This window comes from Myxocyprinus asiaticus, chromosome 23 (assembly GCF_019703515.2).
Source record: "Myxocyprinus asiaticus isolate MX2 ecotype Aquarium Trade chromosome 23, UBuf_Myxa_2, whole genome shotgun sequence".
NCBI lineage: Eukaryota > Metazoa > Chordata > Actinopteri > Cypriniformes > Catostomidae > Myxocyprinus > Myxocyprinus asiaticus.
This window is the reverse complement of record NC_059366.1, coordinates 24410159-24426873: the sequence shown is the minus strand read 5'-3', so window position 1 is coordinate 24426873 and position 16715 is coordinate 24410159. Positions and strand designations below refer to the sequence as shown.

Sequence of the window (16715 nt, the reverse complement as noted above, 5' to 3'; positions counted from 1 at the left end):
AAGCATGTTGGCACAGCTATGCTCGCTTGTTAAGTGCTCTTTTCATTTAAACTGATATATTTTACACAACATGATGAGTGCATGATTATTGTCATTTTATAAAAGAGTACGTTTGAAATGAGAATTGGGAGAATTGCTTTATGGACTTTGAAGGTCCAAAAATGACAAAGTTAATCCATATGACTCCAGTGATTAAATCCATGTCTGCTGAAGCAATATGATAGGTGTGGGTGAGAAACAGATCAATATTTAAGTCCTTTTTTACTATCAATCTCCACCTTTGACCAGCCCCAACCAGTAGGTGACGGGAAGTGAAAGTGAAAGTGTAGATTTACAGTTAAAAAAGGAGTTAAATAATTATCTGTTTCTCACTCACACCTATCATATCACTTATGAAGATATGTAGATTTAACTACTGGAGTCTTATGGATGACTTTTATGAGCTTTTTGGAGCTTCAAATTTCTGGCCACCATTCACTTGTATTGAATGGCCCTACAGAGCTGAGATATTCTTTTATCTTCTTAAGTCATACACATCAGGGATGGCCTGAGGGTGAGTAAATGATAAGAGAATTTTCATTTTTGGGTGAACTGTCCCTTTAAGGAAACAGCATCCCCAAACATCATATAAGTCTTTAGATATACCAAACTGTGCCTGTGGGGTTGTCAAATGACTTAATTTTGTTTAAGCCTATTCTTTCATAACTGATAAACATCTGTAGATGTGAAGGTTCTAGATTATTAGCCAAAGTTTAAAGAATTGTTTTAAATAATAATTAGTATTTAAATTGCATAATATTTAATTGCAGTCTAAATGGCTGTACATGAGGTAATGCAATCCTTTAATTTGTATATTAATTTAACATGGTGACATTTGCTGGCTGTTAATGATTGCTGCATTGAATTTTTCTGAAATTTAGTATTTCCACATCCCCACTGAGCCATTGTATATTAATGTCTGTTGCGTAAAAACAAAATCTGCTACAAGACAACATTCCCTCTGTTGCACACCCTCTAATATGAAATGAGTTTTTCTTGTGTACATATGGAGTTTGTAATTGATCAGGTTATTAATGGTCTGTTGTGTGTTAAGATCTTTACCTGTGTCTGTGAGGGCCAGAAGGTAGAGCCAAAGCTCTGCTGCAGTGAGTCCAGGAAGGGTTGGATCTTATAGAGGCCCTGACTGCCTCCTTGACTCGAACGGAAGGCTACGATGTGGAAGTACTTGAGGATCTTCTCAAAGCGTGCCTGGCTCATCTTAAGCGCGATGCTGCGGTTACTGAAGAATCCACTGCTCCAGATGCTAAGTACTGACTCACAGCGGTTCACACTGGTAGAGGTAACATAGCCCAGAAAGGTCTTCATCTCAGCCAGTGTCACATTGGTCCATCCTTCATCACTTCCAAAGCGCTCCTGGAACTTCTTGGCATACATGTTAGTTTGGGTCACCATGTTCTGGATGACGTTATCAGGGACAAAGAGCTGGAAGAAGTCCATGGCAGTGGCAGTGGCCGGCATTTTATGTGTCGGACCTATGGTAAAAGAATTGTTAGAGTAGTTTTACAGATAAGCATATAGGTAGAGACCTTAACAGTATCTTCTAAAACAAAATTCAACTACTCTTTTTAGAGACCTCTATTTTTAGTGTCCTATATAAAATCTATGAAAAATCTTTACAACAAAATAATCCTTTTGAATTATTTCTCTTATTTACCCAAGAGGGCTTTCTAGGCTGTTTTTCTGTTTTGTGTGCATGATTACATGACTAATGCACATGATTGCAGAAAATAATGCAAGACCTCTTGCATCATTTTATGATTCATAGAGTCAATTATTTCAATCTCAATAACAGAGGTTGAAAATCCCAAAAATAACAACTGCTGAACAATGGAAATACTGTACTGTAAGTAATAGGTGCTATTCTGATTATTAATGTTTATAACAACAAAATAATTAAGACAGTAAACAAAACAAAAAAGTATGTAACTGTTTCAATATAAATATATTTTCTTCATATGCAGAGACAACTATAAGTAAGCCATTCATAGAATGATTCCCCCAAAAGTGTAAACACTGTGGTTCTGTTTTTCTTCTGCTCTCAAAACATTGCTCTGTTTTATTTTATATTTTTTATTTTTTTGTTTTTTTTTTTAGCATCCCAAACAGCCCAACATAGCAATGTAGGCTCAACCTATAATGTGACTTTGGGGTGGCTCTGAGAGTTTCGGAGGAAACCTGTTTGAAAACATGTTATTTTTGTAATTTCGTTTGGTGACGCTAGTGACACATTAATCAGACATTTCATCTTTAATATAGTTCAACTGATTTACCAGTGCTCAGAATTTGTTCAAAACAACATTGTAGGAGCGTTCAGTATTTCTTCTATATAATGATGCTACACATCAGTACAACTCTCATAACTGGAATGTAAATTCAAATATTTATAGGCTGAATGAAAATTTATTATCCTATAAGATGTTTTAGTAACACTTTACAAGGTTCCATTTGTTAACATTAGTTAATGCATTAGGTATCATGATGTAACAATGAACAGTATAATATTACAGCATTTATTAATCTTGCCTATTGTTAGTTTAAAAAAATTGTTCTTGCTACTTCATGTTAGTTCATAATGCATTAACTAATGTTAACAAATACGTATTTATTAACTAATATTAACTTTTGATTTAAAAAATGTATTAGTACATGTTAAAGTTAACATTAACCAAGATTAATAAATTCTGTAAAATTATTGTTCATTGTTACTTAATGATACCTAATGCATTTACTAATGTTAACAATACCTTATTGTAAAGTGTTACCGAAGTTTTTAGTTGTAATTTGGCACAATCTACTGTTTTGTATCAGCACCTTGGTTGGGAGATTGTGTAACAGCTAAACACAATGGTAATGCAAGTACTATACTGTGTATTTTTAATACATAAAATAATAAGTATTTAATAATAAATTATAATAAATAATTTGATGTAATAGTTTTCATTAACTACACTACTGTAATAGCAAATTGTAGGCTAGGCATTCGATGCACTGTTAAACTTGTCAGGAACCTTATCACCATCGGCCTAATAGAAGGCATTTAATAGCAACTAATGAGTGTAGGGTAAATCAACACTGTGCTGAGGAAAGCTGAGCTTCTCAGCTAATGACAAAAATCTGCAAAAAGCGTCTAAAACCAGCTTCATTTGTTCCCTTATATCTTTTACTCCACTTCCACTATGGCCATTTTGTCAGTCTTAAAAAGCACAATGCAGCTCAGACAGAGTTGGAGCAAATAGCTAAAAGGGAAAATGGAAGTCGAACTTAAGCTGATTCATATCTACAATGCTAATGAAAGGTGCTTATTGATCCAAGTAGTGGATTGCATTCACATACAGTACAATGGTTCTGATTCTTTACAGAGTTTTGCCAAGCAGAGCAGCTTTGTATTGATCTTTTATGATCCTAAACTTGTAGGCCTTTTTGCATTGCTTGTTGGGATGCAATGACATGTTGCAAACTAAATAAAAACTAAAATAAAAGTAATCTTCTCTTAATTTTGTGGTTAATGTTGTATGGTAGAGGTTGTAGATATATCCAAAACACAACAGGGAACAACATCCAATAGCAGTTACAACTGGACACACATTTTCCCAGTGCCACAGCTGCCCTAAGACCCCAAAACAAGAGAGAATGTAATTGCATTTAAATGCAGTATTGTAAACAGCTATCAATACACATGCACATTCTGTTCAACACAGAAACACTGTTGAGACAACCATTTTAAAGTACCTGTACGGTCTCCATTCCTAATAGGAAAAATAAATACATTTATGGTTATCTTCCTAAACAAGTGGTTCTGTTGTGGTTGCTTAGCCCCCATGTGCTTATTCAACCACGTATGAACACACCTTAAACTAACCATAACAGCTGCTTTTCCACTGGTAGCTTGGTAAAGCAAACACAAACATACCCTGAGGATGAACTCCATTGTGGGGTTTACACTGCTTTATGTTCTTTCACTTGTGCTTTGATATAAACTAATTCACAAAAAACAAAGTAGAACCATTAGGTAAATTAAAATCTGACACTGATGTTACAAACCTTTATATCTAGTGTAATGTTTAATACAACATCAGATTTACAACATCGAAATCTAATTTAGCTCTCTACACAGTTTGTTATACTGCAAGAATGTCTAAAAGATATTTAAATCATTATCTTGCTTTCAGAAGTTTGTATAGAGAGAGTACAAAACATGAATTTGATAAAGCAAACCGACTTGTGTTTGTACCTGGCTTAAAATCTGTTATGGCATAGGATCAAAATGTTATATAGTACATGTCTCTGTACCAAAATCCAGATTATGGCCATGCCATTCACTTCTAATATGCATGATTTGAACATACCAATGAATTGCAATACTACACATTTAAAAGAAAAAAGTAGCTTTATCCTTAAAGTCAAAATATTGCTTTTCATTTAAATTGCTCAATGTCAAGATCTGCAGTAGTATTTCAAAATCACATTTAGCTGTGTTTGAAGGTGTCTTCACCCAGAGATTTTTTAGAACATCAAAATGTATTTATTTCTCTGTCTTTATAGTCAGTCTTTCTGGAGAGCAGCTGCTTATGTGCTACATATTTTCCAATATTAATGATTGAGAAGGAGACACCAACAACATCCTCCTTTAAACAAATAAGCAAGCTGGTATAAATTGATCTTTTCCCTTTTAAATCTCACAGTTGGTGTTGAATTATACCATATGGCCTTCATCTCAAAAGTGATAATCAAAGTTATGCATCTCAGTTTAATAATAAATAATTGTTGCTGAGTCACGTGACACCATGCGAGGTTCGGATGTATGAACGGTGAGCTCTGCGCACTTTGCTAGTTTTAACACTATTCGATACACTGTTCCATAACTGTTCTAGGAGGACAATATGTCAAAGAATTCAAAATCCTCGGGCTCTGGAGACATTAAAAGACACTTACATGCTCAAGCTGATACCCTGAGAAGGCACCGAGCCCGGGAGCCGATTTGGTCAGAGAAATTAGGGAAATTCGGCATTCGAGAAATGTTGAACATGTCGGCAATGCTGACGAAGGTCGTTGCTGACTTGGAGACGAAGTTCTCTGAGGTGGTTACAAGAGTGGGGGATGGCGAAAAACAGATCGATTATCTGGAGTCATCGGAGAGGGAATTAGCTACTAATCCACTAGCGACCAAGGTGGATTTGTAGCATGTCTGGGAGAAGTTGGAGGACTTGGAGAACCGTAGCTGGCGGAATAACGTCCAAATCATCAGAATTCCTGAAGCCGAGGAGGGTCAGGATATGGTGAAATTCCTGGAAGGGCTCTTTCCGAATATGCTTTACATAACAGGCCATAAGCTGGAAATCAAGAGAGCTCACAGGGTTCCGGCTCGGCAGTCCACTGAGGGAGACAGGCCCTGATCTGGCCAAATTTCTGAGATCATCTGATAAAGATCTGGTGTTACTCGAGGTGAGGAGTAATGGAAGGCTTTTTTGGAAGAACCACAGCATTTTCTTGTTCCCAGACTTTGTGAATTTGACAAGAGAGAAACGTGATCAATTCAAGGAATGCAAGAAACTCTTACATCAATGGAAGTTCACTTTTGCACTGATGTTCCAGGCCAAATTGAGAATAGATGCTAAGGATGGGCATAAAACATTCACATGTCCCCAGCAAGCGATGACTTTCATAAAGTCAATGGAGTGAGTAAGATATTTTTTGGCACTCACCTTGTAGCTGAATGGACCGACTCACTGAACATTCACTTGACTGTTCGAGGAAACGGAGTGCCTTTTTTGTTTCTTTTTGTGCTGGTTCCACCTAGCAGCTGGAGTTTGTTTTGTGGAGTAACACTCCTTTGGGACTGTTTTGTGGATGAATCTGCACGTTCTTTGTGCTTATGCCTCCTATTGGCTGGAGTTTGTTTTGTGGAGTATTTCTTGCAAGACATTGGAGTGAGTAGGTCATTTGTTGCATTCATATAGCAGCCAAATGGGCCGGCTCACTGAACATTAGTTTGACTGTCCGAGGACACTGAGCGCCTTTTTATCTTTTTTCTTTTTGTGCTGGTTCCACCAAGCGGCGGGAGTTTGTTTTGTGGAATAACACACCTTCGGGACAGTTATGTGGATGAATCTACACGTTCTTTGTGTTTATTCCACCTATTGGCTGGAGTTTGTTTTATAGATTATCTTTTCTTGTGTAACTCTGTCTCACAAAATTTGTATAGAAACACCGCACTTGAGCAATCTGACAGCAAAGTTATCGCGGGGCTCTCGTAGGCGTACATGGACTGTTTGAGTTTAGAGGGATGGACGCCGGTTGGCACTGTCGTGTGCGGGGTTAATGCACACGTTTTTCTTTTTCTGTTCGTTTGGTTCTTGGGGATGTTCAGGGTTTGATTGTTGCACTATTGTTGAAATGTGGTCTTTATAATTTGGTTTTTGACACACATTCTATTTTTTTCTTATATGTCAAAATGTCAAGTGTTAATATGAGTGGATTGTCTCTCTCCACGTTGAATGTGAATGGGTTGGGGCACGCCATAAAAAGAAGGAAGGTTATTTCTCTTCTTAAGCGTAAGAAATATGATATAGTGTTCCTTCAAGAAACGCATCTTTCCCTGCAGGAAGCTGAAAAATTTGGGAAGATATGGGGTGGACATGTTTTCTTTAGTGCTGGCTCTAGTAAGAGCAGGGGAGTCATTACACTGACAAGTAAGCATCTACAATTCAAATGTCTCAAACAGATTAAAGATAAATTAGGAAGAGTCATTGTTGTTTTAGCAGAAATTCAGGGTCAAAGTCATATTTTGGCTAATATTTACGCACCTAACGTTGACGATCAGGGCTTTTTTATAGATCTTGAAGGGATGTTGCAAGCCGCTGGCACCCTTCATGATATAACATTGAGAGGAGACTTTAATCTTTTGATGGACTCAGTCCTTCAAAAAGTGCAACACTGGATGTGTAAAAATCTTGGTCTTACAGATATTTGGAGACATCTGAACCCATCTGGTAGGGACTATACATTTTTTTCATCAGTCCATAAAATGTATTCTAGAATAGATTTTTCTTTTATATATCTAAGTCCCTCATTTCATCTGTTGTTGATTGCTCAATTGGAAACATCTTAGTCTCAAATCACACCCTGGTGTGTTTAGAGGTGATGCCACACATGGAGAAAAGGAAATCATATAGTTGGCGCTTTAATGTATCCTTTCTGCAAAATTCTGAATTCCAACAAATGTTAAAGGCTGAAACGAGTGTTTATATGGAGACCAACTGGTCCTCATTATCCCTTGTGGGTGTGGCTAGGGAGGCACTTACAGTAAGGTGGTTCTTAGGGGCCTGATCATACAGTATACCTCATTCACCAAAAAATCCAAAGCACGAGAACTCGTGGAGTTGGAAGGGAATATTAAAATGCCGAGGCAGAGCTGAAGCGCTGAACGTTATCTGATGACCTCAGAGAATTTACCCGATTGAAATACAGATATAATACTATTTTGTCGTGGAAGATGGAGTTTTGGTTATTCAGGGCAAGATGGTCATACTTTGAGTCGGGGGACAAGGCAGGAAAACTTCTAGCTAGATATATAAAACAGAGAGAGTCTTTTTCTATCATTCCCTCAATGAAATCTGCTTGTGGTGAAATATTTACCACAGCCATTGATATTAATAATGCTTTTAAAGAATTATATCTTGATCTCTATAGTCCCACATCTTCGTCTACTGATGAGGATATTAGAAACTTTGTGGAACCATTAGAACTTCCTAAACTGGTGGCTGAGCAAAAACATTCTCTTGATTCTGAGATAAACTTGGAGGAGCTTGGTGAGGTTATTAAGGCCTTGCCTACAGGCAAGGCTCTGGGGGCAGATGGCTTTGCTGCTAAGTTTTTTAGATCTTATACTACAGAATTGGCTCCACTTTTGCTAGAAGTTTATACGGAATCATTAAAGAATGGAAAACTCCCGCCAACCATGACACAAGCCCGGATCAATCTGATTCTTAAAAAGGACAAAGATCCAAATGAGTGTAAGAGTTACCGTCCAATTTCCCTGATCCAACTAGATGTTAAAATATTGTCAAAAATTTTAGTGGCAGTGGTGGGGCAGTGGTGGCTCAGCAGTTAAGGCTCTGGGTTCCTGACCAGAAATTCAGGGATTCAAGCCCCAGCAATGCCAAGATGCCAATGTTGGGCCCTTGAGCAAGGCCCTTGACCCTATCTGCTCCAGGGGCACCGTATCATGGCTGACCCTCTACTCTGACCCCAGCTTAGCTGGGATATGTGAAAACAAATAAATTTCACTGTATATATGCAAAAGTGTGACCAAAATAAAAAAGGCTTCTGGTGTTTATTTGGGGCCGTAGCTCTTCTGATAACATTAGGCATTTCATCAATATCATGTGGTCAGTGGCAAATGATCAGACTCCGGTCACTGCCATCTCACTTGACGCCAAAAAGGTGTTTGATATGGTAGAATGGGATTATCTTTTTAAGATTTTGGAAATGTATGGGTCCAGGAATACTTTTATTGGTTGAATTAAGTTACTTTATAGACACCCGGTAGCGGTGGTACAAACGAATGGATTAATTTCAGACTATTTTACTCTGGATATGGGCACCTGGCAGGGTTGCCCACTTTCCCCCTTATTGTTCTGTCTGGCCCTGGAACCATTAGTAGCCATGATAAGAAAGGAGGATGATTTTCCAGGGGTGGTGGCGGGAGGTGTGGCGCATAAGCTTTTTTGCTTTACGCAGATGATATTTTATTATTCGTCTCCGACCATACTAGATTTATGCCTTGTCTCTACAGAATTATTACTTCCTTTTCTAAGTTCTCGGGATACAGAATTAATTGGTCTAAATCCGAAGCCTTTCCGGCCGCACATACCAGCAGGCTTTCCCCACCTTTCGAGACCTGGGAGGGAGACAAGTGGAGGAAAAATAGGAGAGGGAAAAGGCAAGGTGGAGTGACGAGGAGAGAAAGAAAAAAAATTGCTTGCTGGTTCCCAGACACGGCGTCACCTGGTCCTCGAACACTACTCCACCCTCTGGCGGATGACAGCCGCTCCTCCCCGGGCGGACAGCGGAAAGTCCTCCGACCCCTGGTGGATAGAACACCCCTTCGCATTCTGGAGGCCGTTAGCGAGCCCCTCTGCCCCTGGCAGCGGCTCCACCATTCCAGGTGGCCGGCAGCGAGCCCCTCCTCCCTTCGCGGACAGAGGCTGTTCCTCTGCATCCAGGCGGCCGGCAGCGATTCCTCTGTCCCCCGGCGGATGGCCAAGTCTGCTCATTTGGGCGGACGGCAGTGGCGAGGACTCCACGACAGCGCATCCCTCCTCCTTCCCGGGTTTTGGCACCAATATAACAAGTTTTAAAATGGGCAAGGAGGAGGCGGGAACCGGACAAACCATCAAAATAATGTTTAATGAAAACTTAAAAAGACACAAACAAATACACACACACGGCAGCTGCGTATGGCTCTTTCTCTCCCGAACTGCCATATCCGGCTCGGCCTTATCCCTCTCCTCGGCTGATTAGCCCGATTGGGGGCCAGCCGTGCGCACTCACAGCCCGGCCCCACCCTCCTCCTCATCACAGTTGTATAGGCTGACTGTCAAAGGTGGGCTAGGCCTACTCAAGATTTTGTTTTATTATTATGCATTCGGTCTCAGACATTTGGCTCATTGGTCACTTCCTCCTGAGATAGTCCCTCCCTGGTTCTGTATTGAACAGGAAGTTCTTGCCCCTATTTTGCCATTGCAAAGCCTTTCTATCAAACTATTCTGAGAAATTAAGTTACACCCCGTTATCTCGCATTTGCACTCGGTATGGACAAAAGTGTCCAGAGTGCTTAATTCGGATATTTATTTAAATGTTGCCTTGAGCATATAGCTGAACCCAAAATTATGTATTAATAAGTCCCCTTTCTGCTGATCAGAGTGGATTGGGAGGGAGGTTAATAAACTCGGTGACCTATGTGAGAGTGGAGTGTTGAGATCCTTTGAAAATATGGTTCAACATTTTGGGATTCCCAAGATATCAGTTCTTTAGGTATTTACAGCTGCACCACCTGCTCTGTACTATTTTTGGGAGTAGCATACACCCCCCTACAGCGGCAGATACTCTGGGAGTGGTTATTGCTGCTTTTGGAAAAGGTCATGAGGCATCAGTGTATTACTCCCTGCTAAGTCAGAGTCTGGGTAAATGGAGCTTTAACTTCCATCAAGAGATTATGGGAGAAAGATTTAAATTTGGTATTGGAGGAGGGAGTGTGGGGTAGGACTCTAAAAAAAATGGCAAGTCTGTATCTAGAGATGCAAGGGTGCACCTTTGTAACGATTCTGGCAAAGACAATGACGATGAAGTGATGAACCCAAGTGCAGTTTATTTTCCAAATATGAGATCCAAAAACCCTGACTACTAACAAAACAAACAACTAGACAAACAAAACATGACTGGACTTAAACTTAACTAGACAAACTTGGCTAGACTTGATTAGAACAGAACAAAGTTACATTCACTATACCTGACACTAGACAATGGCAAACATGAGGGCTTAAATACAAGGACATGGGTAACAGGTAGACAAAACCACCAATCACAAGACTAAACAAATTAACAAGACTAAATTAACTTAAACCAATGAAAAGTCTCAAAAAGTAATCAATGAAAACAAGACACATGAACAGGGGAAACACATGACAAGATCACATGAGGGAACAGGAAATCACATGACAGGAACTATACTTGAAAATAAGACATGAAAACAAGAACAAAACATAAACATGACATATCCCCCCCCGCTAGGGGCGGCACCCGATGCCCCAAAACATAATTAGGGAGCTGGGGGGGGGGGAGTGAGACGTGGCCTGTCAAGACAGGGTGTGGGAACAGGGCAAAGCCAATGGAAAGTGGGGCCCTGAGAGGCTCGGGGCGGAGCCGATGGGTATGAGGACCAAGGCGGAGCCGCAGGGATGGAGGTCCCATGTGGAACAGAGGTGGGCCTGGACCATGGAGCAGAGGCTTGCTTGTGACATGGCAGGGAGCAGACCGAGGTTCGGCTGTGACATGGCAGGGAGCTGGCTGCCATGACGTCCAACTCGGGCTTGGCGGCCATGACGTGGAGCAAATTGTGGAAGGCAGAGCCGTGGTAGGCTTAAGACTAAGAGTCCTGGATGACTGGGAAAAGACCTCAGTGGTTGTGAACATGAGCGGAGTCTTGGGAGCAACGTCTGTGGTCATGGGCATGGACTGAGTCTTGGGAACGACCTCTGGGGTCGTGGGCGTAGACAGAGACTTGGGTAAAACCTCCATGGTCGCGGGCATAGACAGAGACTCGGAGACGACCTCCGTGGTCGTGAACATGGGCAGAGACTTGGAAACAGAAGCCTTTCCTCCTCCTCCAGTAGGCCAAAGTTGGCAACACAGGCTCTGGGACGGATGAGGCTGGCAAAGACAATGATGAAGACGATGACAATGAAGTGACGAACCCAAGTGCAGTTTATTTTCCAAACGTGAGATCCAAAAACCCTGACAACTAATGTGAACAAACAAAACATAAACATGAATGACTGGACTGGACTGGACTGGACTGGACTGGACTGGACTGGACTGGACTGGACTGGACCAAAACAACAAAGTTACATTCACAATACCTGACACTAGACAATGGTAAACATGAGAGCTTAAATACAAGGACATGGGTAACAGGTAAACAAGACAACCAATCACAAGACTAAACTATAAACAAGATAACAAGACTAAATGAACATAAACCAATGAAAAGACAAGACTAATAACAAAGTAATCAAACAATGAACCAATGAAAACAAGACACATGAACAGGGGAAACATCACATGATCACATGAGGGAACAGGAAATCACATGACATGACAGGAACAGGAACGAAACTTGAAAATAAAAGACATGAAAACAAGAACAAAACATAAACATGACAGCCTTAAGCAATTCAAGATTTTACATAGATTCTATTGGACCCCCTCTAGACTGTATAGGTTTGGATTTTATTGGTGATGCCAATCGGAAGATGGAGACACAACCCATGTTTTTTGATGGTGTGTTAAGATCCAAGAATTTTGGTTGTAGGTTCAGAGTTTTATGTGTGACGTATTGGGCACTCAGATTTTATTTTGCCCCAGACTCTGTATTTTAGGTGATGGGGCGGTCATCAATATAGGGGATAAATACATAATAAATTGGGTCCTAACCAGTGTTACGATCGGCAGACAAATTGTTTGAAGGGGATGGAAGTCAGCTGGAGCGCCCTCATTTCAAGAGTGGTGTATGGAGATGGGGAGGGTGGCGGCTTTTGAGGAAGTGTCATGTAGAAGGCTGGGGATCTGGGATTCGTTTGATGAGAAATGGGGCAGCTATTTCTATTTCTTATATATGTATATATATATTTATTTTCAGTATCCACAAAAAGTGTCATGCACTGCTCATGCTATTATCTATGACCTAAATGAATGGATTTGGTGGACGGACTTTGTGTACTACCTTTCGAGCTTCACTTTCAGTTCCTGCCCAAACAAAGCCAGTAACCAGATGGCCCATATTCCCCCATTGGTGACAGAAATATCTTTCCAAACAACTGCAATGGAAAGGCATGGCAACACTGCAGCATCTACTCTCATCTTGGGAAAATGTTCTTACACAAAACATGAACATGACATGAAATATTATATTTTCTTCTATACATTAGCATGCTAGATGTGTGTTAGCCAGGCATGCTAATGCATAATTAATTTCTAAATGTGTTTTTGTACAATATATTTCAGCTAAAAGCATACAAAATCCCCTGATCATTATTCTATACTTGCGCAATGAAGATTTTTGTTAGAGCTTTATACAGCATTTCAGCATATAATTTAAACATGTTGCATGCATTACAGCCCTTGTCACTTTGACTTGAGTGAAATGTAGCATAATATTAATATCACGGTGTATTGATCCACATAAGCCAACAGGCCGGGGATTGTAAGTGATGCCCAGGCAGTTCTACAGGCCTGTTTATGACAATATTTAGACTCCCAATAAATGGCAATTAGAGCACAGCTTAGTGCAGAAAATAAACAGACAAAACCCTGACCACCCTGGTAAGAAAAAACAGACAAATTCAGACAGAAAGGATCCTGTGCATATTATAGGTGCAACCACAGCATTTGCAAGTCTGGCTGGCATTAGATAAGCACATTATTATTTCTGCCTCTGGACCTATTGTCCAAGAGGTACTGTATATATCCTGTTAAAATTACCATCTTAAGCCAGTATGATTTGCCATGCTAGTTTAGGCTGGGTTATGCTGGTTAGTGCTGGTCTAATTGGTGGACCAGCATAGACATGCTATTCACCAACGAAACCTAAATAGTGTGGCTGGTCGAACAACATTGTCTTTCTTGTGAAGCTGGTTAAGCTAGTTAAGAAGCCTGATGGGAAAACAAGCACACCAGCATCCCATACTGAGGAACCAGCACCAAAAACACAACATAAGATGGTGACCAGCTACACTGGTCTTGTCATCAGGGTAGACTTTCAATATCATTGTAGGCTGAAATCGAACAAGAGCCAGTATCTTGTGTTAATCAAACTCCACTCTGTGGATTTTAGTTTTTCTGGAAAGACTAAAAGAGTGCCTTTGCACATGGCTTTCCCAAACCTAACTCATTCTCTTTCTCTCTCCATTGCTTTCATTATTGCAGTACACATTCAGGGTGTTTCCCATTTATCTTTTTTTGACAATACAAAAACTGGACTCTTCTCAAAAAAGCTCCAGCTTAGAAGCATTTACTAGTGAGATGATCTTTTGGTTACCCAGTAAAACCCTTCACCGAATGCTTTGTAAGACAACAACATCATGGAATATTACAACTAATCAACCCTGGCATCACATTACCTTTTGTATTTGAGCAAGTGTGTTTGTTATAATGTCAAGTTAGGGTAACCTTGTGTCATGCTCAGGCACTTTGGAAACTGAAACTATGACTATTGCAAATAGTATTTTGACAGATGCACGGCATCCTAAAACAGTGGAATAGATAAGTAAATTAAAAAGTTAAGCAAACCCTATCTGTGTTATACAGTATTTCATTACAATTTCTAATCTGATTTTGTTTTGATTGTTTTGTTTTATTATTATTACTGTTATTAATTTATTATTTATTTTCTATTACTATTATTATTATTATTATTATTATTATTTATTTTGCACCCTTTTTCGGCATACCATGAACAATGATTTGCATTGCTAGGGAGGCAATGGCATCACAAGTGTTTGCCTTGCAAGTGCATTGATAAGTCATGCAAAATACTGGTCAGTTGAGTTCATACAAGCTTGACTTCATGACTGAGGGCTTATCTTCAATGTGTTCTGTAACAGAGCCATTCAGTAAGGCATAAAATGTCTAGACAAAGTCTAGATAAACCCACGTGAGACAGTTTAAATGAAAGGCATCAGTCAAATCAGCTCTCTAAATGAGATAAATCCACCTACAATGAAAGTCTATTGAATTCAAAGTCAAACTGGTGACTGAACTATGTGGATATTATGCTAGTGGTTCAGACTGTCAACCAAATTGCTGGATTTGTACTACTGATATTTGTGACATTCTGAAACCAAAGAATAGCTTGAAATAGCATTTTATTGCATTACTATAGCATTAGTCTATGTTCCTAATTGCCACTTGCCTGACAATACAAGTTAAGCTAAATCGACAGCATATGAAGCATAAAGTTGATTACCACAAAAAATAATTTCAACTCATCCTTTCTGTTCTTTCAAATAAAGCATAAATCGAGGTAACAGTGACGCACCAACAATGGAAGTGAATGTGGCCAATTTCTGGAGGGTTTAAAGGCAGAAATGTGAAGCTTATAATTGTATAAAAGCACTTTTAATTCTTCTGTTAAAACTTGTGTATTATTAGAGATGTAAAGTTGTTAAAAATCGTCATTTTTACATTCGTTTGAGGGTATACATCATTATGTTGTCTTGCCAAAGAAGTAGTAAAACTGGATAACATTTTATACATAAAAGGTTAGTAAGTGACTTTATCACTGAAATCATGTTAATATGCATTTTGTTTACATCTTGTGGCTATACTTTTGAAGCAGTGAGTATTTGAATGTTTACGGATTGGCCCCATTCACTTCCATTGTAAGTGCCTCACTGTAACCCAGATTTTTGCTTTTTTTTAAAGAAAAGGAGGGACAAGTCAAAATTAATTTTGTGGTCATTTGCATTATGACACAAATGCAGTCGATTAAGCTTAACTTGTATTGAACCCAGAATATTCCTTTAAGAAAGCAAACCAAAAAATCTGCTGAGAGGCTACGAGTAAATCTCCTCTAAAACTGTAATAGAAACTTAGGGTCATCTAACCAATTCAGTGTGTGATTTGCTAAGAAATAAGTGTGGCTCAATTCATCCACCCATGCAAATTACCTTTCTGCACTAAATATTACAGCTGGTATGAGTCTGGAACACTGAAAAGACCTTGCAAGCATAATCAGTTTGACTGAGAACCTAAAACTGGTCCTATTATTTCATTTCCCTTGTTACCCTTCCCCTGGCTATGGGCAGGATTTCATAGAGCCAGTTAATAAGCAACTGTGGTACCACCATCTCTGATCCATATATTAAAGAATTGTGTCATCTACTTGAGCCATCTGATGAGAGAGATCAAAATAAACCAATGTTGTCATTAAAGGGTCCCATTTGTGAGCTTAATTACTAGTAGAGCATGCAGTACAACCCACAGTGTGTCACACACGGCCTATCAATGCTGATCAATCCACGGGGTTCAGCTCAGCTCGAAAGCACCATTTGAGCTTTTAATAAGACTTTTATTCCTACTGATATAATGTTCTTTACACTAAACTCACCATGCGTGTCCTGATACTGGGGCACGCTAATGTCCTGTAGTGCATCGCTCCAACCTTCATCCTGCGCTTGGCCATTGGAGACAGACCCAAGAGAACCACTGCTGAGACTACTCCTAGTTTCACCTGCCCAGACATTGTCTGGATTTGTCTCCGTGCAGCTGTCCGAATTCGAGTCGCCCGTGGTACTGTAAAAGGGGTTTTCACTGCTGTCGTCCCCAGACTCCCCAAATACATCATCGGAAATCTGCAAGCTCTCGTAGCGAGAACGCGCTTCCTCGAGGGGCGACAGTCCTTTCCGCGCACACTCCGCCATCGTTCGTCAGTCCCAGTGCACAGCTACTACACCGGGCGAAATTCGGCATGCAAATGACCTCCTTAAAAGCGAAAAATCCGGCATGCAGTCTGTTCTCCTCAGTCCTTCTTACTGTTAATGATTCTGCGCGAGGATATCACGGTCCTCCAGCAGCGATGATAAAGCAGCTGTGATGGAGATCTCAGTAGTACCGAGAAAACGTGATTCCACTGGGAGCTGTCCCTCCGCCGTGGTGCTGAAATACCTCCAACCCTGCGATCTGAACCCCCTACAACTGACCGCTCCACAAATTATCTGAGCATCCGGGTTGGGCGTGCTCCCCTCTCCGTGGACGACTGAATAAATCTCCGGCTTCCTTGGAAATCACCTGACTGACTCAGTCTCCCTGCACTGTCCAATGGGATTCACCACTGAACGAATCATTTATGTTAGAGAGATGGATTGGACAGCGTTACA

General features: G+C 40.1%; 1 protein-coding gene across 1 annotated transcript in view; it reads right to left on the bottom strand.

Moving 5' to 3' along the window:
• Window positions 1-16700, bottom strand: part of LOC127414130 (piggyBac transposable element-derived protein 5-like) — a 34197-nt gene extending 17497 nt beyond the window's left edge. The window contains exons 1-2 of the mRNA XM_051651913.1: window positions 15947-16700; window positions 1102-1532 (exon numbers count right to left, since the gene is read on the bottom strand). Of these exons, the coding sequence (XP_051507873.1) occupies window positions 1102-1532; window positions 15947-16259 (744 nt within the window). The 5' untranslated portion in view covers window positions 16260-16700. The remainder of the gene's footprint in view (window positions 1-1101; window positions 1533-15946) is intronic.
• Window positions 16701-16715: the final 15 nt, after the last annotated feature.